Here is a 27,713-nt window from a genome sequence, read left to right on the forward strand (position 1 = left end):
CCCTAATTTGTTGCAGATCTATGAGAATGTAAATAGACACTATGATTTGATGGTGGATTCATAGGTGATGGACCCGGCATACATCCCTGCTAAAATTGAGGAACTTTGTGCATGAAATTTAGATTGCTACCCCTAAAAAATGTTGCTTCACTTGGCCGTTTATTTATGCTCTCTCCCAACCCGAAATCCTGGATTCAGAAAAAAAAATTAGTCAGTTTTAACACATAGAACACCCTTATAATAACAAATATACTTAAAAAAAAACCTTCACCAACGTTGATGTCTGCCTTATATATTTTCAAATTTATTGACGGTTTTCAGCTATATTTTACTAGTTTCATTCGGGTGTGCATGGGCTTTACCCTTAGCGGACTGGATAACGTCAGACGCATATAAACATGGAGGACAGCGTGGAAGATCAAGAGACAGAACCTTCTTTTAATTTGCTTTATCCGGAGCTCATGTCAGTTACAGAACTTATATCAATTCTTGAACAAGTATGTACATGATTTTAGCAGTGATGGACCTCCCATCAAATTTAATAAAAACAGTAACTCTTACTGAACGAATGATGCAATTTTAAGCAACATGGCTAGATCGCCCTACAGTTTTACTCTTATTTATTTCATTAATTTTGGGAATACATCATAATTTGTCACTCAATATCAAACAAGGCCTTAGTCCTGTTAGTACATAAATGTAAGTGAAACAGGAAGAATTACATGGTAAATAAGTACATAAATGTAAGTGAAACAGGAAGAATTACATGGTAAATACATATTGCCACCTCGATGAAGATTATAGTTTGGATAATAAAAAATGCAAATGGTACCTGTAAGAGGTTGACAAAAGGCAAAGAAGACAGATTAAAAGCTATGACTATTGAAAGGAAAAATTAATATCACTGTGACTTAGCAGAAGGGAACATATTGCTAAATTTATTTACCCCAGTCTGTCCGATACTAGGGATACATGACTTATCAGGCTGTATGTCCTCTTCAAAAGTGATCCAGCTAAAACTTAAAAAACTTATATATGCTTTATACACATATTAAGAAGCCACTGGCCTTAAGTTGCATGATTTACTAGGTTCCATTTTGATCAATATCAAGTTCAAATCATTTATCATTTATTATTTTTGCCTAGTTTGATTACATTGTAGGTTATTTTCATCACTAGGAGCCTGCAAAGGACATTCCAAATATTAAAAAAATTATCGTTTCAAAATTTCCATGTTCAGCGATTTTATTATAATCCCTTCAACCAGACGTACATGTAGCTTTTGTGAAAACTTCAGAGTACATTTTAGTTGAATGTTCTAATCAACTAACATAGATGTCTTTGAAATGTTTTGTCTAGGTGGCATTTTTCTATTTCAAGAGCTTAATTCAGTAGGTTGTGAGGTAGTGTTTTGCTTTGAGAAAAGGTTCTCAAGTATCAGTATGATGAATTTTTAGGAAGATTTTTATATGTTTAAGAGCAAGCTTGTTCATTCATGGAGAAGTGCATAGCCAAAGGATTTTGATTTTTTCAGATATTCTAAAAAAAGTAGAAATATTTGGTCGGAGCAGTAATTCTATAGGGGTCATGACTTGTCCTGCTATCTCCAACAATTTGGAGATACATCTTTGTAATTTTGTAGGATTTTTATCCAAAAATGGATATATGTATGTGTGCAGGATCAAAAGATTTTGTTATTTGTAAGACATTCCTAAAATAAGAAATAGGTTTACTTGGTAAATTTAGTGTTCCATAAAGGTTCATGGTTTGTTGTTACGATATTTTCAATTTTCCATATATGTCCTATTTTTGGTAAGGGACATTATAATACATGTGTGGGGACATCAGCTGTTACACACTGATACCGACAAAGTTACTATCATAGATCTACAAGATTTTTTTGTAAATGCATGGTACTTATATCATGTGTAGTTCAGGGGCATTGCTTTTTTTTTGTTTCATATCCAGAATGCTACATAACAAGTAAAATCACAACTTCTATTGTATTTGTTTGCAGTTTTCTTTAGCTGTTGTTTACAAAGTTAAAATAACATCAATTTACTTGTCATGAAAAGAGTGGGAATGCTGATTATAATCAATAAAAAGCTAGTCACTATCTTGTTATCTGTAATACTTTACATGTGCAATTTATTCTATAATTTTCAAGATGAGTCAGAAGACTAATACTAATTGTTGTGTGCAGGCCTTTGTGTCAATTTACAAATCAATACACTTAACTTATATTAAATCTACTATTACTTTGAAGGCCAACTTTTGAATAGAACTTTTCCCTACTTGCATATTATAAAATTTAATTTGTCAGTGGCTTAGGACTAAAAGAGGCTATCAGTGAAGGCTGATTATTTATGACTGGTTTGCAGAAAATGTTTTAGAATAAGTTTATCTTTAATTTACATATTAATATGTACATGTAATTAATATTTTTAGAGATACATTCAAAATGAAGACTTGAAATCTTTGTCTAAGGAAGGACTGATAGAACTGTATTACAGTTATGTTCTACCACTTCCTCAAAGAAAGTATAGGATGAATCGTAGAGGTAGAGAGATGACCAAGAAACAAATCATTATGGCTAAGAAAAGAAAGATTGAAAGAGATAAAAGTGATGATTCTGAACCTCCTTTGAAGTAAGTTTGTTCCATTCACTATTGTGTAATGAAGCAACTGTTCATTCTTAACTATAGAACAGTAAGGAAGTCAGTAATTTCGAATATGTTTCCAGAAGTTAAATGTTTTCTGATAGGATAAAACACCTATCACAATGTTAACTTCTCCTTGTCTTCAGTATATCAAGATTAGGCCCTGATTACTATATTAAAGAGTGACTAATACTTTATCTTAATTTTCAAATTTGCTCTGTTTCTTTGTGCACACTTGAAAATGTTACATTACACAAGTTATTAAGTGTGCATTTCAATCATATGACTGGGGTTAAATCTTCATAGACTGTACAAATATTAGTGACTTATGAAATGAATTTTCTTCATAATCCACAGTAATATCAAGATACACCTGTTGGATCAGCTTCTCTTAAATTTGATTCAGAAGAATATTTCTCAAAGCATTATACATGTCATTTAATAGTTATTTTCTTTGAAAGTTACAAAAATAAACAAATGAAAATTACTGGTATATCGGGCATCAATGTAATATTTAAACATCTTTTTTTTCAATTGGAGCTTAAATGCTTGAAGAGAATAATGCAGACACACAAATCAGAATAACATTACTGTTATAGTCTTTTTTTCTTTTTTTAGAAAATCAGGGCTTGTTTCATCTTTCAACATTTCAACTGGCACTGGGGACAGGATTAAACCTCCTCCTTCCTGTATTGATTTCTCAAAAAAGAAAATTTTCTTGACTTCTAAAACAAAACCGGTACAAAGCTTATCAGGTCAATTAGCCGATACTTATCTAAATAGTGATAATAAAGAAACCCAAAACTCAGATACTGTAAGGAGGAATATTGTTAAAATTACGTTAAATTCAAGTTCATCAGAAAACTCTATGGAAACAAACAGTGTGAAACCAAAGAAAATTAAACTGAATTCAGGTCAGAAGAGTCCATCTGATGCATCAAAGAAACTAAACATGAATTCACCAACATCTCCAAACAAAGTTACTAATTTTCAGACTACTGTTAATCTAATTAATAAACATATTGGAGGGAAGACTGAGGGCATTAGTGAAAAATCAGGAAAGAAACATTCTGAAACAAATCCTGGAGCTTCAGTGGTAAGTTGCAATGAAGGCATGAGGTTATGTAGGGCAAAACAAAATATATTGTAGTATTTATTGAGGCTGTTTGGTTTTAATAATTGAACTTCAGTAAAAAATTAATAGGACAAATTGAACAATTTTAAATAACTTGCCCTTAAAGGCAAACATAAAAGACACGTGAAGCTGTAAAAATACATTCATAATTCAAATATTACCTGATAGTTACAGTAATAGGATAGGAACACCTCTTCCTCTTACATGTACTGGTAAGAAAAACAAAATTATAGTTTGCATCTTATGAAGACATAACAACATACAGTTTGAAGATTAAGCACACTGATTTCAGATTGTATACATGTATACAGAAATTTCTTAAACTTAGTTGCAGAACTCTTTCTTTTTATGAAGTATTTTTGTACTGTTCTTATTTTACTATGTAATTACTGTTTACTTTGTTTTCTGATTCATCTTTTTGTGGGCTAGTTTCAAAACCATATCATGTTAAGAAGTAAAAATAATTATTAGTTGTGCATTGTATTTTATTGTGGACAAAACTATTGCATGATATAACTTTGCCAACATAGGTGTCTAACCATATTTACAGAGTTGATAATACAGTGCTTTATAGTATACACAATGAAGAAAAATCACTTACTGTGAAAGTACTTTAATTTGTGGATACCAATTTTCTTGAATCAGTGAAGAAACACATGTTCTTCGATTCTTGAATTCGTGGTTTTGAAGTTCTCAGTATACACATCAATAGGAATCTACTCTGCGTTTGGCACCAAATTTTGTGGTTTGACCTACCCATGAAAAACACAAATATTGGTACCCCACGAACAATAGTACTTTCACAGTATATATTTTATTCATAAACTTGTCTTATGTTTGCAGACTGAAACTGAAGGCAATGATTCTCCAAAGAAAAAGGCCAAGCTTAAAAAGATCTTCTGGCCGTGATAAAATGATGACTTCATGGAGAAAGAGAGAAAAATATTTCTCTGTGAGGCCAAAATGAGATGTCGGCACACAGTTATCCAACCAAACCTATTTTTTTGCTATGACCATAGTTCACAAAATCCAATTTACTCTGCTGTAAGTTGTCAGGAAATGCCCAAAGTCATCAAAATCAAACGAGCTCAGAAATCAATTACTGAACTTTGTTATTGAGTTTAACTCCAACAATCATGTTTTTTTGTATACATTTTGTATTTGATATGCCACTATCATAATTAAATGAAAACTTTTAAACAGTACAATGTATATTTAAAATGGAGAGAGGACAAACCTGAATTTTAAAAGAGATGTAACCACAGACAGACATATTTTGGTCTCATTACACATGAAAAAATGCAACATATATTTTCATACGTAATGGAAACATATATTGGGAACCAGTAATATGTTATTATTCACATGTAAAATACATTGACATTGACAATTTTTTTTGTGTGCATTTGTGTACTGTCAAACATGTCTGATCAACCACTTGCAGTCTGTGATAACCCTGTCTTAAAAGACCAGGAATAAATTAATTTTGTAATGAATTCTATTTAAAATCAACCTTTGTATAAAGACCACCTGTCTTATGATAATATGATTTTACTGTCATTAAAGACACGTATAACTAAATGTTTTTATTGAATTTTTTTTTTTTCAATAGTTTTTCATACAATTTTCATGTTGGTCTAAATATAAGAAGATTTATGTTGCAATTTTTCCTGCGTTGAAGATAAGATTTAGATACCCTCTTGTGTTCCACTGTCCAATGTGTTGAAACGTGTATTAAATTTCTTTGATCTGATGCAGAATTGGAAGGCTCAGGTTGAAATTAATATGGCAGTCTAAAAATTGATATGTTCATAGTGCATTTTATGTGTTTTGTTTGGATCTCTGAAATGCTAAATGTAGGAGCTGACTATGCAAGGGAAGGCCAGAAAAATCTAGCTTACTTTTTATACAACCGCTATTTTTTGCAGTCGTATATTGGTATGGCACTGTTATCATCCATAGACACTTGTTTTTTGTATAATAATTTGTGTATTAGATGGTTCATCTTTATATTTTAACGGTTCCAAACTGCAAAAGAAAGGTTGGTATTGAATTTGGTGGTTATGGACCAAACAATTTTAGAAGTGGGACCAAAAAAGGGCTTAAAACAAGCATTTAATAGAATTTTACTATATATAAACTTTAGTAAATGCATGGGAAAGTCTGTGATATTGTTCTACAATATTCTGGACTACAATGGTCAGACTTGGATTGATGTTGGGGATAAATAATTTAAATTTTCAGAAATAAGGGGCTGGAAACATTCGTTTTCCTGATGTTCAGACAATACCTTGATTATTGGTTAAGGAATCTCTTCAAAATTGTATTGCAAGGTGCCATTCCTCCAAAAGAAGTTTGGGTTTAGACTTGATCCTTGTAGGAATACAGGACCAAAAAGGGGCTTTTTATTTTCCTTATGTCTGTATAATAACTTAAGGTGAATTGATGTGTCCATACTTGCCCAAACTGTTCAGGGTTTGACCTCTGTACTTGTGTCAAGCTGTGCCCTGCAAAGCATTTTACTTAGTTATTGCTTACTGTTTTATTTGTTAGTGTTGGAAGAGAGTTAGAAAAAAACTGTCTTAGGTTTAGCTAAATTCAGACATGGGGGTAAAAGTGTTCAGCATGATGAGATCTATCTCTGGCAAAATTTTGGTTTTAATCCGTTAAGCCATGTTGGAGTTATTGCCCTTTTTCAACGATTTTTGCTATTTTTAATGTTATTTCTTTCAAAAATCTTCTCCACATGAAAATTTTCACTTATGAAATGTTTATTTGCTGGAAGAATTTATAATATAAAGCAATTAACTTCTGGTCAGAATATTTCATTTTATATACAATTTATTTACAGTAATACAATGGTATTGTCATGTTTTTATTTACCACAAGATTGAAACATGTTAAATGTTGTAAGCCGATTGTTTCATAGAAATAATGTATGTAGTGTCTGTCAGAGTGAATGCAATTGTTAGATAAATTTTGTTGGAATATTTAAAGCTATATTTAAATAAAGGTTCAACTTGTTTTGTTAGTTATTTAAAATAAAATGGGGCTGTTGATTTCGTCAGTTTTATTTTAGATCACTGAGACTGGAGGATCTATTTTCATCATTTAGTCATTGTCTTTGTAAAACTTTTAAATCCTCTACATTTACTGTTTTTTGACATAAGCACCTGCGGAGTTCAGTATCTCCTTTTAAGTTAGAGTTGTTGACTGCTGCAGAGATAAACAAGACTGCATTTTAATTTTATTTAATCAATGGACCAAGTTCTGGTTTGCACATTCTCGAGTTACTGTTTTGAAAAAGACATTGCAACTTCGACCTTTCAACAACTGTTTTGAAAAGATAGGTTTCCAAATGGCAAATTACCTATTATGGTTAAATTCATTAAAGTGTATTTATTTTAGTGTCTTTACAAGGATGATAGAATTACTTGGGTCACCTTTGAAGAGCCAATTGTTTATTCCTTGGTTCTCAGGACCTCTATATCATCACATTTTAGGGTGCCTCTTTACCAACTGTTATGGCCTTATCAATAAAATAAAAACAAAAATCCTCCTTTAATATCATTTTTTTCTGTCTATAAACAATGTAATTGTCTTTTTGGGGCAATAACCAGGAAAAAATAAATGCCTTCCATGAAAAAAAGGCCTATGAAGTAAGACATTAACTTGGAATGGCTTAATCTTGAAATGGAATAATTATTGAAGGTAAGTCACATAACAGTTTTATATAAAATCCTTTATTAAAAGCATTGGAATGTAAGAAACAACAATCAAGCTTACATAATATGCTTCTCAAGTATCATTCATTAAGAAATGTATCACATTTCAGCTCAAGTTAACAATCACATCACACATCATCAATTAAATGCTGGATTCTAAATATACATTTACAATAAAAAAAAAAAACTAACAAATTAAACAAGTCATTAAAAAGAAACAGTACTGACATGAACACATTTGGTATTAAGTATTCAGATCTAAAATGCATGAGAAACTGCTACTAAACATAAGATTTCAAGTATAAGCAAGATTAAAGTTTCCAACCCACATTTATTTTACATAACTAATAGAAAAAAAATCACAGAAATATATAAAACCATACACATTGTTAAAGGTTTATTAAGGAAAAACCCTGAAGCAGACCTTTCTGTAACTGATACATGCAGATTTATCTCCCCTTATTGATTTTCCTTCACTGTCTTCCCAGTAATCAGAATAGTTGATGCCGGTTTAAATCTAATTGGAATGTATCCATCAATGTTACTACTAACTACACAAGGTTCCTCATCTACAATATATTAAAATTCATACGTTTTATATTAGAATAATTATTTGACACTTGAGCATATTTCTAACATTTGAACTCAATTTGACTTATCTCAATACATGAAAACAAATAAAAGTGCTATTTTAGTAACAGAAAACTGTGTCTTTATCAATAAGCTTATTTGTTTATGTCCATACAAACACATGGTTTTTTATTTGTTTTTGCACAGTTATAGTCATTTCTTCCGCTCTAAGCCAGTTACTAAAAATGTATGTGACTTTTTAACCACCCAGTGGTGATTAAATTTCTGTACGAAGTTGCGTGTCCTTTTAAATTTTTTTTTTATAATTTTAAACAAATTTCATGGGAGAAATCAGTTTTCCTTCAAACATTCTTGATTCTCCAATCCCTATCGTAAAATGAAGATTTTATCATGCTCGCTAAAACTCTTAATTTTTCCATTTTGACTTGAGAAATAATTTTAGCACTCATTACCGAAGGAAAATCTTTATGTTCAGCAAAATAACATGTACAATGAACAGGATCATTAACATAATGAATTATATATTTATAGATGTCATATACCAGAAACATATTTATCATAATTATCACATAAAACTTTGTTTTATTTTTATGATCCATATTATCGAAAACATTCCAAACAACTGATAGTGTCAATTCTTGATCATTTTTTAACCATTTTTATTTAACTTTTTTATTACTATTTAGTCTAATATGACATGTTACAAAGCTCTTTAAACCACAGCCATGATAAAACAGTGATAAACATATGACCAACATTGTAGACTTATTTCCAACATCATAGATAAATTTAACCTGACACACTACTGACATCACAACAGATTTGCTCCAAAACAGGACCCGAGGTGCAACACATACTCTGCCTCTTTTCAAATATATGTAGAAAAATAATTCTATTAGAATCGAAATAAATCACAGAAGTTCCATTTTATCAATGTTTTACCATAAGCTGGTAATTTATACTGATATTTAAAATAATGTGACTTTAATGGCCAGCCAGTGGTAAAACAATAATTAAATCGCCAGCCAGTGGTAAAACAATAATTAAATGGAGTTACCATGATTGGTTTTAAAAAAAAAAATGAAAAAAAAAAAAAACAATTTCCTTTAACCATTTATTTTGTTGAAATAATCTTGTCCTATGCTTTAGTAAACACTGCATCTGTATTTTTTCATAGGAATATTTCATGTATGTCCTTACTCACTTCATGATCAAATAAATACGTATTTTTACTTAGCCATAAGAATCTTCAATGCATTGTCAGTACTGACATGACCAAAAAATCGTGAAATTTAAATGTTTATATGTACTTATTGGTAGTTCTGAATATAGCAGTTTACATCAGTTGTAAAATATGTACAATATACTAAATCTTATACAAACATATAGTTCGAACCTGCCAACTGACACATTTGGGCAGAAACAACCACCAAAATGACTTTTCACCCATTATTAGTATTGATTGACTATTTTTATCCACTACTTTCATCATCTCAGCAAAATGACCCACCATGGAACAAAATTTTGCTTTATGTCATAGTAAATGTCACTCACGAAATCAACATAACATGCTATTTTTAGAAACGTGTTAAACATAAACAAGTGGCTTTTAGTTCACATTGACCTTGTCTAGGACAAAGGAAGTGATCAACATCATTTGCTGACTATATAACTGCTCTAGTTAATTAAAGAATACATGATCAGGCTACAGACATCTCACTTGTCATGATCCACTATAGGACAAAGGATGATGACAACTACAGCACTTTTTTGAAGTTGGCAGGAATGATACTTTAAGTAATTACCATACTAACCAATAAATATTTCCAAGGTGTCAAGATCAAATGCTCTTTTAACAGTATCATATTGAAGTCTTCCATTATCAAGCAGGAAACTTTTCTGTTTAGTCTCCATCCCAGCTACCCTGCACTCTAACTGGACTTTTTCTGTACATTGCAAATGAATTGATTGTATTGAAGTATGTAATTTAAAATTTAAAAGAAAGTGCTTCATAAGCCTTTGAAGGCTGGCTGACAATGTAGAATATATTAATGTAACAAAATGTAAACTCAGACTGCACTATAATAAATAATAATACATGTATATAGATCATAAGTTATAAAAAAAATTATAAAGTCTACATTGCTAGTTTTAGTTTCCATAATAATCCAGCTCCATGTTTTGTACAATAACCAAAGTGGTGCTTCCAAAACAATTGCTGCTGTCTCTTTGATATGTATTATCATTCTAATCTTGCCTACTACATTGGACATAACAAGAAGTATCGTACCAGTTTTTACTAAGGCAGCAACTATTTTATTTTTATCTTTGGCTAGGATAAAATTTCAAAAAGAATAGTCCATAATTCATATAGAGATTTAACCCTAGCAGAACTATATAAAATGGTTGCTGCCTTAACCATAAAAACTATATCAAATGGTTTCTGATTTAGTAACACCTACCTGGTTTATCTTGGCACTGGTATTTTGTTATGATTGTTGATTCTTTTATTAGGCTAAAATGTATTAAGGAAATTTTCTGATATTAAGTGTACAACTCATTGATACCAAATGAAAAAATACTTGTTCCACAGAACACAGTAATATAAACAAGAAGTATTTTGAGGAAATAATGCTAAAAAATCAGTGCAATATAGTGAAAATACAACTATTACATAAAAAATGAAAAAAAAATGTACAGTTATAACTCATGCAGCAGTGGTAAAAATATGGATTTTTAATTAATACAGCTTAAAATGTTTAAAAAGCTTTAACACAATATATGTCTTTCATAATACTTGTATTAAGTTTATTTATAGAAATAAGGTGAGCAAGCTTAAAAAAAAGAATACCCCACTTCAAATTGGCATAAATCATGTTTATTTAAGATTATCACCCTTAGCAATTATCTTCCTTTGTGCACAACATGTTTGCCAACTACCGGGTATTCCCCAAAAAATAATGTGTATAATTAAGCTGGCTTCTCAATTTAAGCTTTTAAAGAAACAATACTCACTCTGTAAGGTGCTGGACTCTCAGTTTAAGTTCATCAATTCTGTGATTCTGAAATATTTGTACCATATGAGATTAAGGTACTCCACTATAAAATTACTATATATGATCTTAAAAAAATACTTTTAACTTTTAATTTCCTAGTTGAAGTCATTACCAAAGTGTAATAATAGCTTGTTATACAGTTTTGTGTACCATTAATGAAAGTACTTAAAGTACATTTTTTTCTATAATTAACACTTAACTGTATCACAGACTACATATATTAACAAATTAATTGCCCCAACATACATTTATGCAAATTATCAAGTAATGTAATGCATTTTTGTACGAACTACATGTATTTTGTGAATGTACATAGATTTTGTTAGATAATACATATACAAAATTGTCCTTATTTAGATTGGTTAAGTATTCCAAATGCCTGACAAGTAAAACTGGTTTCCATACCTCTGTAAATTCTGAACTTCATTGTCAAAAGACAAATTTCATATTTTTCAGTTTACATACCAAGAGATTTTTAAAACTCTTAACCACCACTGAAATCTACATACCAGTTTATCAATATCTAACTGCATTTTTTCAACTTTGGTTTCATTTGGAATAAATGTTGTCATTGAAATTCCAGATGTTGCCATGGATACTGCTGAATCATCAAGGTCATGTGATTTAGCAATAACCTGAACTTTTGATTCTAAGTTTTCTTCATTAGACTTAATTACATGATCTTCTATTGAATCCCGGAAAGCCTGTTCTAAATTGTTCTGAAAGCATGGTGGCTTTTGTGAAAAGTCTGTTTTTTCTATTTCAATGTCACCTTCAGACTGTCCTGACAGGTCTTCAATCAAAGGTTTTCTGTCTTGTCCACTCAGATGTCCAATAACTATGTCTCTAGGTGAAGATTCAGAAGAGTCTGATTCTGAAAAGTCTCTCATTTCAGTGACAGTTTCTTGTCTTTTCACTGATAAATCTTGATTGTAATTGTGTTTTGTAGTTTCACTAGAACCATTTTCTTGACAATGTCCATTCAGCTTGACTATTCCATTTTTGCTATCTTTGGTCATTTCTGAGATAGGACTTATTCTAGTCTCTTTGATATCTTTGATGGAACTTTTAAGATTTTGTTCATCTACAAGAAAAATGGATACAGGGGAGTTATTTAGGAATTAACAATCTAAATAAGTTTCACTTTGGGCAGGGTGGAGGGGTATACTAAACACATTATGATTCAAAGTTAAAGAAATTTTTCGTGGATCGTTATGGTGTATCCATCTGCACCATGAAAACCGATTTATTCAACAGGTCATAGTTTTCCTTTCCTCATTTTCCTACCCCAAACTTGACTTTTTATTAGCAACTCGGCGGGTGTTTCTAGAAAAGCAGAGGACACTTACCCTACCAATGCACCTGGTCCATGCTCCCAGTGTTTAGCGGAGTCCGAGTTGCTCATTTGCTTTTGTTACTTTGTATGTATGATTTTAGTTACTTTATGTTCTTTATTGTGTATGTCTGTTTTCCATGTCTGGTTTTTGTCCCTGGATTACATTTTTTCAATTACCGCTATAACCTTGGTTCCCTTGATTACTCTTTCAAAAGTTGGTAATGTGTTTTAATGTTTTAACAAAGGACTCAGACTTTATTTTATTTTCATGTACTTTTAATTGTGTAATATTATTTCGACCGAGGTCAGTTTTAAAAGGGGAGGACTGTGAATCAGGCCAAAGTACCTTTATAGCACTGCCACATTTTTTTTTTGCACCTGTCCCAAGTTAGGAATTTCTGGCCTCTGTATGTCATATTTCATTTTCACTTTCAAATTACTTTACGTTACTGGAGTACATAGTGGCAACTATTTTACTGTACTTGTGTATAATGTTCTTTTGGAGCCAGCTGCAGCCTGTTCAGTGGTGTGAGGATTTCATCGTCCTTCATTGAAGACCCATGGGTGGTCTTGAGGTGACATTTTTCATCCCCATGGGGTTGATGTCTCTTTGACATATTCACCATATCTATTCTCTATATATATCTCTTATATCTAGACCAGTAGCAGAGAAAACTTGGGAGACCAATGTTAAATTATTTTTGCTGTTTTTGCTTTTTGTTTTTATGTATTTATTCACTGAATTAAAATTGAATGCACTCATTTCAGTATGTGGACCTTCTAGGATGATAGACCAAAAACACATAGGTTTAAAATAAACCTGAAGTTTAAACATATTTCAGTTATGATTTTAAACAGTATTGTACCAATGACAAATGGATAAAACTTCAGCTTGATTTCCATAGCAGACCCTGATCTAGAAGACAGAAAGGCAGAATCTGAGCTAGCTCTTTTACCAACTGTAACCAGTATACCATTCTGTTTTATACGGGGAGGTAATAACTGTGAGATTCCTTTTGGTCTTTCCTGTTTGTCCAGTTTCTACAATACAAATTTAAGGAATTTTGATTTATTTAGTATAGTGGGAATTGCCTGGTATTAATATTCATAGGGTGCAAACTTTCATAATTTTTTTTTGGTGCTAAAACAACATATAAAATTTCAGACATAATGTTTACATAGATTGTCTCTATAAAAATCATTTTGTTATGTATTCAACAGCAATGAAGCCTATATCAAAAACACAATCTGATTGATATCTATTGCTTCTATTTGAACTTTATTAATAATACTGTGAAAGTACTTTAATTTCGTGGAACCAATTTTCATGGATTAGGGAAGAAACACAAGTTTGTGGATTCTTTAATTAGTGTTTTTGATATTTTCAGTATACACATGAAAGTAAATCTCCTTATCATTGGGAACCAAATTTCGTGATTTGGCCTTCCCACAAAAACCAGGAAAATTGGTACCCTACAAACAAAAGTACTTTCACAGCATATAAATAATTTTTAGTCTCAAAATATTGCTAAATAGAACCTTTAAAATGAACAAGTAAATGAGAAAAATGTTTTTATTTGTTGACATTGAATTCCAGATATTATTCATTAAAATTCATTACATGAATCCGCAGTGAATGTAATTGTTAAGAAAAAAATTCATAATTACTATTTTTTGTTTCATTTAAAATAGATCATCTGCAATAGTAAAGACATGTCAATTGCTAACTGGCTAGATAGTTTTCTCTATCAGGCCAGTTTGCCAAGCTTAACATAACCAGCAAGTGAAGAACACAGGAATTTATACAAATCACCAGTACATGATAAACAAATTAAAAAGTCATAGCATCACAATTTTGCAAAACCTTAAATATTTGAAACCATGAATTAATGTACATGTATATTCTAAATAAACAATTACGATTCATAATAAACTGAATGCCTTTGTAATAATCTTCTTTAGTTTTAAGACTCTGACTTTGTGAAATATGTCTACTAAATAAGGTTATTTTATTTAACTGGCATTCGTAGGTTGTGTATTTACTTCTCATCATATCTAGTGGTATTTCTGCATATGTAATTGGTATATCTAGATTAATGTAATCACTCTGATTGGTATATCTAGATTAATGTAATCACTCTGATTGGTATATCTAGATTACTGTAATCACTCTGTTGTAAAACTTACAATTTCTGTAGTTTTGATCAAGTTTGAGGAAACATTGCCATCCTCAAAGGCAAATACTTGCAATAAACTTTGTGTGTTGCTGCCCACTACTACACATTGACTGTTTGGCTGAAATAAAATCATCACTGGAAAACTATTTTTATTTCATTCATTATAACTGGTGCAATTTGTGGGGTTTTTGATATGTGGCCGGAGGACACTGAAGCCCCTCTAACTTACCTATCATTTTCACACAGAAAACAATCAATCATACTGGAATTTATGACTAAATCAATTTTTTTGGGGTTTTCTTTCAGTTTCATATCTATCCAATAAATGTGGAGAAATTTAAATGTCTAAACATTAAAATCAGATTTTATTTTTCACATCAGATAGTTTTTTTATTATTATATATGCTTAATTAACTTTTGTTTTCATTTCTATTGAAATTTCAATTATATTACTTAAGATATTTAGTGGAGAATCTTTTCCAGGTATCTTGCAAGTTTGAAAAGAAAAATGTAACTTCATTGATAAAATCATGTTCATTATGAAATGGAACCCTTATCTTTATTTTGTTTTATATATGTAAGTGGCAGAAAAATTACTCTAATTTCAAATTATTTGTAGGGGGAGATAACTGTTGCAAAAATGTTTTATAGAAATGTGAATGTAATTGGAAATTTATCTTTTTTATGCATGTATAAAAAAGACAAAGTGAGTTGACCGATTATTTTCCTTTTACAATCCAAAATTTAAAAAAAAAAATTATAAGGAATTCTATACACCAGTTTATTGTAATTGATTGAGAAGTATGGAAATTCTCCTTATAATCTGTATAAAATATTTTACAAAATTGCTAATATCAAGGCTCAATCATTTTGATATCAAATTAAATCATTTATGTTTCTAAATTCTTAAATTTGCTCATCTAACATCACCTCTAAGAAAAACTTGGAAAACCTATGGTACTATCTACCTTAAAATAAATTGCATTACATCAATACATTTGTATTACAACAGATAAATATCTAGCTGCTGAGGTTTGCCACAAGTATATCAAAATATTCTTTAACAAATCACTGTAATTTTAGCTATATAACTGTAACTATAGATCACTAGTCAGAAAAAAGTGAGAAAACACGACCAACATACCAAATAAAGTAACAGTTCAGGGCACAGTACACCTTTTACACCAGTTACTGACACTTGATTTGGACACTTGACATTACTAAGGTCTACGGTAATCAACTGGGTAGAAGATTCTATTTCATCCTACAAAAAAAAGAAATGTTTCGTCAGAATAGTTCCATTTCTTTGGATTTCCATTATTATACTTTTGAGCAAGCTCAAATACAAACAGAAAATCTAACAGTAGGAACATGGATGTCCCTCAAATTGTCTGATGGGTAATCAGGATGTTTTTTTAACAGTAACTAAAGAGTGAACTCAGTACAACAATCTTGTAAACATTGCATACCATATTTTTAATTCATACCCACTTAATTTTTTTTTAACTTCTAGCTGACAATAAATTCAGAGAAAGAAGGGCGAAAGTAAAACTGAATGTTTTTCAGGCCTAAAAGCATGCCCATCTTTAATTAAGTCAATTTTCAATTTGAGTCTATATTTTTCAGGAATTGGAGAAACTTGATCTGATCTTAAATATTTTTCAGTTCTCAGTTCTCAGATGTCAAGAAATACATACATAAAATGGTCTTTTTCAAAACAACCTCATCCTTTTTCAGGTGGGAAAATATGCATCATTTTTTTTTAAACTGGAATTGGAAATTCAGAATACCCATACAAAACATTGAATTTGTAGTTAAACTCATTAATTTCATAAAGATTGTCAAGAAAAAGACAAGTCAAATAGACTGAATAAGTGTAATTTTGAACAGAAAAACCATATCCTATCCTTTGAGAACCAATTGGGAAATAATCTATCATATTTTGGATTATTACTGAGTCATATTTTGTACAACTTTCATCATGGGAAACTGCCTTATTGCGGAGATAATTTAAAGCAAACAATATCACTGATCATAAATGTGGTGAACCCACTTCATTTTGTAATGCTGTTTCTTTTCTGATGTCAATATAATTGCAATTAAAACATGAAAGTAAGGTATTCATGCTAATGACTGAGCACAAGAAGAATCACCTCTGTACCAAATACAACATATGATCTAGCTAAAAACTACATCCCCAAGGAAAGTTGATATGTGGTGTAAACTAAGTAGAAAGGACACTTAAAGGTCTACAAAGTCAAAGAAAGTACTGTTAGTACTAGTGGGTCTATCATGATATACTGTTTAACCTGTTTTTTTTTAACTAATGTTTATCACTTTCTGGCTAATTACCAGTATTTGATAAACTGAAAAAAAATATTCACAAAATATATTTACATTCTCTTTAGGAAATAGAGAAACAATCTGACACTCCTTTATACCTGTGGATTTCTTGGTAAGTTGAGCAAAGTATCTGTTATTGACTTCTTAGGAGAAATTATCTCCCCCTGTTCATGTTCTTTTAGTCCTTCTAATTCTAGATAGAAATAAATAAAAGTTTTAGCAAAAGCAGAACTGCCATAGAACATTATAGCACTGTTACAATATGGAGATCCAGTGCATGATTAATCTCTTCATTAGTGACTTGTCAATTAGCTTTAAACATGATATTTATCGATAGATCTACTTGTAATACAACATTTAGTTTCAGTGTAATTTATGGACATATCTCTAATTCTTTGGCTGCTCTACAATTAACTTTTTTTTTGTTTCCCCTCACAGATTCTTAGGAAATTGCTATACAGAAGAATTAATTATAAATCATGAGATGGGAAAAATATCTGGTCACTGTTGATGGTAACCCACATACAAAATCACAAAAATAGTCAGAACACAATTTGTTATATTAAACTGAGCAACAAAAAAAAACAAACAAACAGGATCTTAACTAGAAATATGGTAAGCGAGCTCACGAAAAAATACCCAGACATCACTTGGACTTAAATAAATAACACCTTTTGCCTTGCAGACTTCTAAAAGTATTTACATTCCTCCATGCACATCTATACAGACTACCAAATCTTCTTGTAAAATGCCTGAACTAGTTCAGGTCTGCTAATAAGATTATAAATATTAAATTATTATGACAGATAATAAATATCTTTCTCTATGCACATTCACATGCAATGCCTAACCCTCATATAAAGTTTCATCGAAATCTGTCAAGCAGTTTATGTAGAGATGAGAATATGTAAAATTCTTGAATAAGAATGCCTTCCCTTGAAAAGATTCTATGATATTTATACAAAAAATGTATTTTATGTACCTGGTGTTAATAAATAAACAAATAAGCATATTAAAGTTTTCTACAGCTTTGAAAATGCAAACTTAAATTTAATTTTGCTTCCTACACTGAGGAAACAAGATAATAAACTTATGAAATCCAGATTAGCACTGCAATAATATTTGATACTCAAATGTATTTATGACATTATCATACATCTGTACATAGATATCAATAATGTTATTCATTCTTTTACACAAAAACTGTCCATAACCACTACTCATACATTTATCTTGTCCAAAGAAACAACAAATTATATAAACATAAGACTTTTACCTGGTACTATAAAGCTGTCCTTTACTTTACACAAACTCTCAAGAGGAAGTTCTGCAGCACATAAAACTATTGAGTCTGACAGAGGAATAACAGAATTTACACATCCTGAAAGACTGCAAAATAAGAACATTGCATGTATTAAAATTTCACATGACATAAAATACCCTATAGCAGGAAATATTTGCAGGGTGCTTATAGCGGTCTGTCTAAAAACGCCAAAATAAATTCCAAGAAAATTTTATTCTGAGCTTACATACTTAGAGCACAACTTAGCAAAATCAGCCAAAATTAGAATCACCAAAATTTCTGGCATACTTTTTTGCATCAAAATTGCCAAATTTTACACAAACCAAAATAATCTGCTATACCGTATGTCATATTAATCATGAAGATTATTTCATATTACTTATCAAATGAATTTACGTTATTTGAGTTGAACTTCAATAATTGCCAAATCAAAGGCTAGAATGTTTCAGGTGGCTATCAGTACAAAATTAAAAGGAGTATGTTGGTCCTTCAATTAATAATTCATAACTAGTCAATGGTATGTCATGGCTGGCCAAGTGGCTGTAGAATTATTGGTAAAAAATATGCTTCCCTGAAGTTGCACAAGAAGCCAATCAATGGCCCAGATGGAATGGATTTTTCCATATGACAAACCTACATGCGTATTTGTTTATTTTTCCCTTCTTACCTTGGTATCTTCCATAGAACTGCAGAATAATCATTTACTGATTCATTTATGTTTGACCATGTGTAAACCTACAATTGAGAAGAAAAATTAAATCAAGATGTTAATAACAGCATTGCTACAGCAAACTATTTTTTAACATGATGCCATGGTTGGAGTGTGGAGAAACAGACTTCCAGACTCCTAGGTAGAACCAAATGGGTACTCAAGCACTGCTAGAGGTTGACCAGCAAGCTTTTTTCTGACATGGTGCCATGGTTGGAGAATGGAGGAATAGACTTCCAGAATCTTTAAGTTGTAGTAGATGTTACTCCAGCAATGCTAGAGGCTGGCTGGCAAGCTAATTCCTGACATAGTGCCATGGTTGGAGATTTGAGGAACAGCTTTTTTAACTCTTACCTAGTAGAAGTAGCAGTGGGTTAAGCTTCAATTAAAAAAATGTTTGGTGACATCATGTTTAAGGGTCAAGTACTAGTACAATTTTCCACTCTGATATCAGAGAAGAATAGTAGTACAAATAACTAGATCAAACAGTATTTAACAATTGTTCAAATATAATTCTATTATTTCATAATACTTGAGAGATCCTGATGTATCAATGTATTGCCTGGACAGTAGTACATGTTCTGATTAACATATTATAATTCTGCCACATTTTTCTGACATAAAATGTTACCATTAAGTTAGCTTCATGAGATATCACCAGTTTATTGCCATCTTTTGTCCAAGTTCCACACTTGATTTTGCCACTAAAATGTACAGTATATAAGGTGATAAAATAAAGACATATGACTGTTCCCCCTTTTTTTCTGTATTAAAACCAGAAAACACAAAAAAATGAAAAAGAGCTACATCAATGAAGACAAACTGTGTACCCCCCCCCCAAAAAAAAGACATTTTTTGAGTAATGGTAAAACATGTTGACGGGTGGACTGTGAATCTCTAATATTGGTATTAATACAAAAATGTATGACCAATCTATGTCAACAAAATATCTGTCCATCAAAACTGTTAGAGGCAAGTGTATAAAGTTTGTACAAACAATATCTGAACTTTGCATGAAACAAATAAAATTTATAGTTCATTGCATTTCATTTCTTTAATCATTTTATAAATTCAAAACTTTTAATTCTAATTCACCAACATTTTATTATCAAGATGATGATAAATTTCAAAAGTCTGTCAAGTAACTATACTAAAATTTGAGGGAACTTCAACCAATAAAGTTGTCAGAAAATCGGAAACCAGTCGTGTTAAACATATGAACTAAATATCCAACCTAGATGTGAAATTGTTGAAAAATCTTGACAAATGATTGAGATGTGCTGATAACTGTAAAGTTTACAAAAGCAGTCTCCTTTGATTTGTAGGAATTTATGACAACTTTTTACCTTTCAATCGGAGGGAATGCTAAGCTTCCCTTATTTTCTGTATGGCTGTAGAAGAAACTACATTGCTGTTTAGATAATACACATAAAATATCTCTTCCTGGATTCCACAAACAACCTAAAATTCAAATAAAAACATCGTAGTGTAAGCCATAAAATTTACCTGCTCAAAATATTTTTTTAAAAGTGATGTCTTTCTATGAAAAGTGTTGCTTTGAGAGATTTACCTTTTCACAAATATCAAAATGAAGTATTATCAGTAAGAACTATAAACATGATTGAATTATTTCTTAGAGCTAGAGAAAGACTTTTAGTAAGTCTTAAGTGTTCTTACTCCTGACTTGACTTGAAGCTGCCTAAATGCGTAACTCCTACAAAATTTGTAGAATCAAAATGGTGGTGTAGTATGCACATCTACACTTCATAACAGTGCATCATGCAATGTACAATATATGTAAGTAATCAATGCAGCAGTTTCAGAGGGGACCTATCTACAAGGAGCTGTTGATAAACAGATGGACCAATACCATTACCATTACAGCTTCACTGTGGGAACAAAAACTCAACCTGGTATCACTAAGAGTTAAAGTAGCTTAAAGGTTGTAATCATAATTAATACACAAATACCTTGTGGTATAGGTTGCACATTCAGTTTTCTAACTTGTTTAAAGCTGAGTTTAGGTACCAATCCACTGACTTTCCATATAGACACATGTTCACCGTGTACAACACTCAGATAACACATAGTTTCTCCAACATTACTGCTCCAGTGTACAGATAGTACTGAATGCCTACAAAAAAGTCCAACATTACTTTTTTCACACTTGTAGAGCATTACCAGAATGTGATTTAAACAAACAGATTCACTTATGAACTATGACCCTTCAACAGAGAGCCAATTCATGGTCAAACAAGACAGGCGGTCTTTGTATGTACATGTAGTTAAATTTTTCATAGAATGCACTACATTGGGGTATTTTAGTTGTTGTCATTTATGCAGGTTGTTTACTAGGACAAGTTTGACAGTATACTTAACCCAAAACAACTCTATATTTGTGAATGCAGAGTTATTGCCATTTGTAGGACAGTTATCCTTTATTACAACTGAGTGAATAAGACAACAATAGGGCATTAATGGTATATTTAGTACAGCTCTGCCTAAAAACCAGACTGGAGCTTATAAAGGGTGATTCATGCATTTCTTGTTCCCAAATATTTTTTTATTAAAAATCCTTAAGTAGGCCCACAGAAACTGTATTTGGAAATATAAGTTCAAATAAAAGTAGTTCACTGGAGTTAATTAAAGTTTATAAAAATTTGGTTCTACTACAGAAATGGTACAGGAAAATTTCCCACCAGAATTTTTACACCATAACCTGTCAAAAATTATTTCAAGATATATAGGAGATCTTAAATATTTTTTTATTTAAAATCCTTTAATAGGCCTCATAGAAACTGTATTCAAAAATAAAAGTACAAATGAAAGCTGACCACTGGAGATATTAACCCTTATATTTTGGTTATGTTCTACTACAGAAAAAGTACAGGAAAACTTCACGCCAGAATTTGTACACTATAACCAGTCAAACATATTTCACAATAAGTAGCAGATCCAAGGACATGAACATAGGAAGAGTTGTTTTAGGACCTAACAAATGTATTTATACAGTTTCATTGATTATCTTAAGATATGATGAATCACACTCTACCTGGTTTTTAGGCAGAACAATACTTAAAAGTGATACACCGCCACATGAAGGTAGAAAAAGGGAGATTGCAAAATGTTCAAATGACCATACTAAAAAATTGCTGAAAACAGAACTTATCCTATATTTATGGTATTAAACAACCGTGCAAAGTTTAAAAAAAATGATATATTCTCAAGTTCTCATCTGGAAACAAATGGGAGACTGACAGATAAATAGATGGAAAAAGGTCGGACGGACATGCAATTTTTTCTGAGGGTATCACAACACCTTGCCACTTCATGTGGCTGGGTATAAAAAACACTTTAAATTCATACTTTCTTTAATATTGTTGACCTATATGTGAATTTGAGAACCCAACTAAATATGTGATAATGATATGTTACATGTATGTCTCAAAAATCAATGATTAAAAAAAAGAAAATCCCAATTCTTTTATAACTGCACTAGCGGTGGGTTTATTGATTGATAAAAAAAACTGTACATACTATATGCGTGTGTCAATTTTATCAAAAGGATAATGATACCACAACATAAAAAACCATAAGTTTTCAGGATGTTACACTACATCCTATGATCAGGAAATAGATTGTATCTCCTAAAACAATATAAAGGGCTATAATACTGCTATCTATATGTTCAATATGAATCATATAAGAGTGTTTCATACACACAGACAAACTATATCGTAATAAGTAAATGAAAATTTAGAAGAAAATTAAACATCAGCTAATATGAGATTGTTTAATTGTTATTTAACATTTCATGGAGAATTATTGACTAAAGTATGACAAGACAACTGGTGAATATCTATTTGAACATAAAAATTATCTAATCACATGCATTTTGAATGCTTAACCAAAAGAGACATCTTTTAGCTTGCATTGACAGCAATGGTAGTCCTCCAAAAAGATCATGGGGTTTTGCAATGAAAATGATTTAACAGATCCAGAAAATGGTGCCTAGCCATTATGGTACCATCTAACTATATTTAAAAGATATAGATAACCAAGAAATTTTTGGGGCACAGAGTCAATTCTGGAGGTAAAAAAACCTCTGGAGACTGAGAACAAATATGCATGCTGTGTATCAAAATTTAAAAAAAAAAAAAGCCCAATAAACTACAGCAGAGGTGCAATTCCTGTACATAACTGACAGAATCATTGCTAGAATTTTATTGGATTCTAGTGTTCTGAAATGTTTGTAGAAAACAGAAGAGCCAAAACACAGAGAGAACAAGAAAGTGTTTTTTATTTCAAAATTTTGTTATTTTGACACATCACATACTAGATTTTAGTATAATTTTATACAAGTATCTACATGTATTTCCTCTTTATTTCAATCTATATTTGCAATATTATCTAGATATTTCATCTATAAAAGTATACTAACAACATCTGGCATCCTTTTTATGTTTACATCATATTAGCATTAAATACAGCAAAACCATATTTTCACAAAATGTATCTCACTTGATTATGTAAAATTATTCCTAGAAGTAAAACTAGAAAAAATTGAGCAAAGCTTAATAGGTGATACCCTGCCCTCCCCCACAATGAACTACAATGTAATAGGAAACCCCAAAAGTCACTCAGATGGAGAAAAAAATAGGATGCACAAAAATAGCATCATATGATAAGGACTTTGTAAAAAAAATAATTTAAATTCCATTCAGTGATTTCAGAGGAGTTGGATATTTGGACTGGGAACAGAAGGATAGACAGACAGGATGATCACTATGGGGCCATAAAAACAGAAATATTCTATGCTGCAGTTTAGGTAATCTGTACTACTGATAAAATTAATTACACAATGTGATACATGAAGGAAATGTTTTCAAGGATTCTTTGGCCATTATCTCATGTCCTCCCCTATATCTCTAACATTAATGATATCATACAATATTGTGAATAAAAGATATATATATATATATATTTATCATTTCTAATTTTCTTTTTGTATAAAAATATACGTGTATGCACTTAAAGTAAATACACTTACTGAAATTCTCCAAGTTTAAGTGGTTCATTGTTTTCCACTTGATCATTGTGGATATGTATCCTCTCTAACAAAATACTTTTACCATTGGTCCATACAAAACCATGTTGTGGGTGAATAGCTATAATATAAACAGAGTAGACAAACAATTTGTACTTTATGCATACATTGTACAAACATGATTTAAAAATTGCTTAATTGTATTATTAGTCTAACAAAGACAGTACTATAGTTCATGGGGTACCAATTTTCATGGTTTTCGTGGGTAGGCCAAACCATGGAATTTGGTTTCCAACGAAAAGGAAAATCCCAATGATGTCTATACTGAAAACCTCAAAACCATGAGTTTAAGAATCCTCAAACTTGTGTTTCTTCCCTAATCCACAAATTTAAGTATTATCACAGTAGACAATATAGAGAAAAAATAGTTGAATATAAAAAAATATAACTTTTTTCATGTAAATTGATTTTGTTCCTTACTAAAAAAGAACAAAAAATGTGTCCATGCACGTGGAAGCCCCCTGAAGTTTAAGGTACTAACAAATAAGTGCATGATGGGGATGAACAATGCATTAAGTCGATAAAACTCTGTACCATTTTATTATAAATTCTTGGCAGATGGACAGACAGGTGTATATAAATCTGACATTAATCAAAAGAAGGGTGTATAAAATCATAGCTCAATAGTTAAATCAATACATTTTTTCTAGCCTAGAACTAACAATGTCATGGCTGTAACCAGAGGGGGGTGCCATGGGTGCAAGTGCACTCTCTTTTTCTTAAAATATTTGAAATTCATAGAGAAAATTAAGTTGGGTGTGCAACTACTTTGAAGGATTAAACTGTATACAAGTGCATCCTTTCAAAACACTGAATGTAGATACAAGCTTTCAATTGCAAATAATTATGATGAAGAACCTCAACATACACCCAACCTCCAAAAAATAGAGTGAGTCAGGACCATTTCAGAAGGACCTACAATATTGTTTTCATTCCCTCAGATTAATTTTTTCAAGGTTTATATCATCAAAAAACAAAAACAAAAACACAGTAAAACAGGTATAGAATGTACTAATTAAGGAGTGGGAAAATTAGTTCTTTTAATAATGATCTTAACTTCTACATATCACACTTGGTTCAGAAATAAGCTGTCAGCATCTCCCCCTACCTAAATACCTGGAACAACACCTGCCAGTTATTGAAGATTTTTAAAACCTATTTAAACTTAAATTTGCCTTTACTTTGAACAGCATTAAAGATATTAACATTGTCATTCTAATACCTTGCCATAACAGGTTTTCATTCTGTCCTCTAACATTTATTCTCCCTAAATCCATCTTATTTCTTGATTAAAACATTAATACACTGCAATATTTCCCTGTTCACAAGTTCACATGTTACAGTAATGTTTTGGTTCAGCCACTGTATCTACCTCCTGGAAGAAGAGTTTTGGTGGGAAATTTCAAAATGAACAAAGGGGGATAACAATGAAAAGATAACCTAGATAACAATTTAAAAAATACTTTAAAAAATATTTGGATATATCTCTGATTTTCTGGGGAGGGGTAGCTTATAAATTTTTTTTGAAAAAAAAATGTTTGTTTCCAAATTTTGCAAACTTAGTTTGCAAGGGTGTAAAAATGGAGTTAAAAGTGTTATAAATATTTCGAAGTTTCATAAAATGAATTTTGGAATTTTTAAGACAAGATGTCCTCAGCATGAATGGTTTCAAAGAAAAAGTATTCTTCACAATTCTTATTAACAAGAAGACAGTACTTCAGCTGTGTCGTATCATATTCATATATACTTCAAGGCAAACAAAACTTATTAAAAAAAAGAACTGATCTGGTGAAACACAACAAATGCACAGGTGTATATTAAGATCAAATATGAAATGAAAAGGCAGGACAATGATGACTATGGTTAAAAAATCCAGAATGAACAATTGTGTAAAATATTAAAAGCAGGATACAATTCAGAAGGAAAAAAATCAGGATCTAAAAAAGATCCAAGGACAGGCTAGAGTTGTTATATTTGTGTAATTGTTACTGGTTAGTGAAATCAAATCAGTTCAGATTAGCTTATCATTTCATGATAAGCATGGTAGTTATGCCACACCCCACCTGCTCGTGCATATTCATTATTTTGAATTGTAGAGGCATGTGCAGTCTGGGAGATATAAAAAAGAATTGATATAAATTTTAGGAAGACTTGGTTAGATATTTTTTTTTAAGAATTTTACAAGATATATTGAAAAGTGATTTTTTTAATGTCAAAACAGGTGCTATATGTTAGTGGAATACTGTATACTATGTAGCCACTTGTATACTTATATATAGTGAATAATAGAATAATATAGCTATATCTTGTGTTTACTTTTTATTTAAACTGCAAATATTTAATTGGATTTCGGTATGTGCAGTACGAACCTAAAAGAGTAAAAAATAAGTAGTCAGGTACATCAGAAATTGTTCTGAAAAAAAATTCCATAGAATCCTCAAATGGTTCTTCCCTAATAATAAAATATGTTGTGTAGTGTGCTTAATTATGCTGCTTTTACATATAACTGCATTCAATTCGAATTATTCAATTCCAATTGAGTCAATGCACATTGAAAACAGGGATAACATTCACACATATTTTGAATTTGCATCAATGGCTATTTGAACCTACCAACAGTTTCCAAAGAATGTTTTAATTATATAGGAGGGTTTTTTATAAAGCTTTGTAACTTGCACAATGGGTATAAATCAATTCGCTTTGTGTTCACACTTTAAAACTTAAAATTTGCATTGGATTGGTGAATAGTTTGCTTTTGCAGAAATTGTCCATTTACATATCATTTGAATGAGAGATATTGACTTTGCATTATTGAAAATGTATCCAGAAGTGAATTCAACAACACGGGCATTATTTCATTTCCACTGGAAATTTGTTTTACATGTGAACACATAACTGGATTTGAATGGGAATGTAATGCACTTTACTTGACAGTGCGAATGCACCAACAGTTTCCAAAGAATTTTTAAAAAAGCGCAAGATATAGGGGTGGTTTTTTTCATCCAAACTCATAAAGTGCAATTTTGGACTACAAAACATATTTAGCCAGGGATAGGCATGATACAAACAAAATTAATGCACAATGTACAAACATCTTTGAGATTTACATTGAAGATCAGTGATTTCTTCCACAATTCCTAACCTTGCACTAATGGACAAAGATGTCATTAAGAGATGAAGTGCAAATAACATTTAAATTTATATCCTGTGTAAAATATTTTCCATATATTTTTACTTTTCATTGATGAACAATTTATTTTCATACCCGAAATACAGATGATTAGTTATCCAAGTTTCTTAGAGAGTTTTTCTTTGACAGTAATTGAGGGATTTGGTTTTTGTTGGGTTAAAACATTCATAATGATAAGAGGTTTTTTTTTAATCTAAATTATTTTCCAGATTTTTTTTATAAGTTAGTACAATGTATCAAATTAGTAACATTTAAGCATTAAATTTTATCTTGAATTTTTTTCAATCAATAATATTCAACTGGCCAATTATATATTTGTTAATACATGTATGAAATTGTATCCATGTTTGTTTTGTTGTTCTTTAATGTCTAAACATCAAC

At 30.9% G+C, this 27,713-nt stretch overlaps 2 protein-coding genes across 2 annotated transcripts; one reads left to right on the top strand and one right to left on the bottom strand.

The window, feature by feature from the left end:
• The first annotated feature begins 347 nt into the window (after window positions 1–347).
• On the top strand, window positions 348–6,819 carry LOC148614796 (tRNA-splicing ligase complex subunit ASW-like). The gene is made up of 4 exons (XM_088589171.1): window positions 348–497; window positions 2,449–2,648; window positions 3,279–3,756; window positions 4,639–6,819. Exons 1-4 carry the CDS (start codon window positions 399–401, stop codon window positions 4,702–4,704), a joined length of 843 nt encoding a protein of 280 aa, XP_088445297.1. The 5' UTR covers window positions 348–398; the 3' UTR covers window positions 4,705–6,819.
• A 699-nt stretch (window positions 6,820–7,518) lies between these two features.
• Window positions 7,519–25,524, bottom strand: LOC148614797 (WD repeat and coiled-coil-containing protein-like). The gene is made up of 16 exons (XM_088589172.1): window positions 25,365–25,524; window positions 24,086–24,203; window positions 21,006–21,169; window positions 20,382–20,496; window positions 19,667–19,739; window positions 18,994–19,061; window positions 18,300–18,412; window positions 17,122–17,216; window positions 15,825–15,944; window positions 14,691–14,798; window positions 13,370–13,544; window positions 11,677–12,251; window positions 11,127–11,173; window positions 10,574–10,626; window positions 9,926–10,057; window positions 7,519–8,089 (listed from the first exon to the last, which is right to left on the bottom strand). Exons 1-16 carry the CDS (start codon window positions 25,417–25,419, stop codon window positions 7,980–7,982), a joined length of 2,121 nt encoding a protein of 706 aa, XP_088445298.1. The 5' UTR covers window positions 25,420–25,524; the 3' UTR covers window positions 7,519–7,979.
• Window positions 25,525–27,713: the final 2,189 nt, after the last annotated feature.

This window comes from Perna viridis, chromosome 6 (assembly GCF_037379345.1).
Source record: "Perna viridis isolate PV_CMFRI_1.1 ecotype Kerala chromosome 6, ASM3737934v1, whole genome shotgun sequence".
NCBI lineage: Eukaryota > Metazoa > Mollusca > Bivalvia > Mytilida > Mytilidae > Perna > Perna viridis.

Excerpts from the sequence above, each read along its gene's own strand:
- LOC148614796 (XM_088589171.1), top strand. The coding sequence starts at position 399 with ATGGAGGACAGCGTGGAAGATCAAGAGACAGAACCTTCTTTTAATTTG. Across the intron at positions 498-2,448 it reads TTATATCAATTCTTGAACAA|AGATACATTCAAAATGAAGA; the intron begins GTATGTACATGA and ends TAATATTTTTAG. Across the intron at positions 2,649-3,278 it reads GATTCTGAACCTCCTTTGAA|AAAATCAGGGCTTGTTTCAT; the intron begins GTAAGTTTGTTC and ends TTCTTTTTTTAG.
- LOC148614797 (XM_088589172.1), bottom strand. The coding sequence starts at position 25,419 with ATGGATTTAGGGAGAATAAATGTTAGAGGACAGAATGAAAACCTGTTA. Across the intron at positions 12,252-13,369 it reads GTTTTATCCATTTGTCATTG|ATGAACAAAATCTTAAAAGT; the intron begins GTACAATACTGT and ends TTTTTCTTGTAG. Across the intron at positions 10,627-11,126 it reads AGAGTCCAGCACCTTACAGA|CCTAATAAAAGAATCAACAA; the intron begins GTGAGTATTGTT and ends AATACATTTTAG.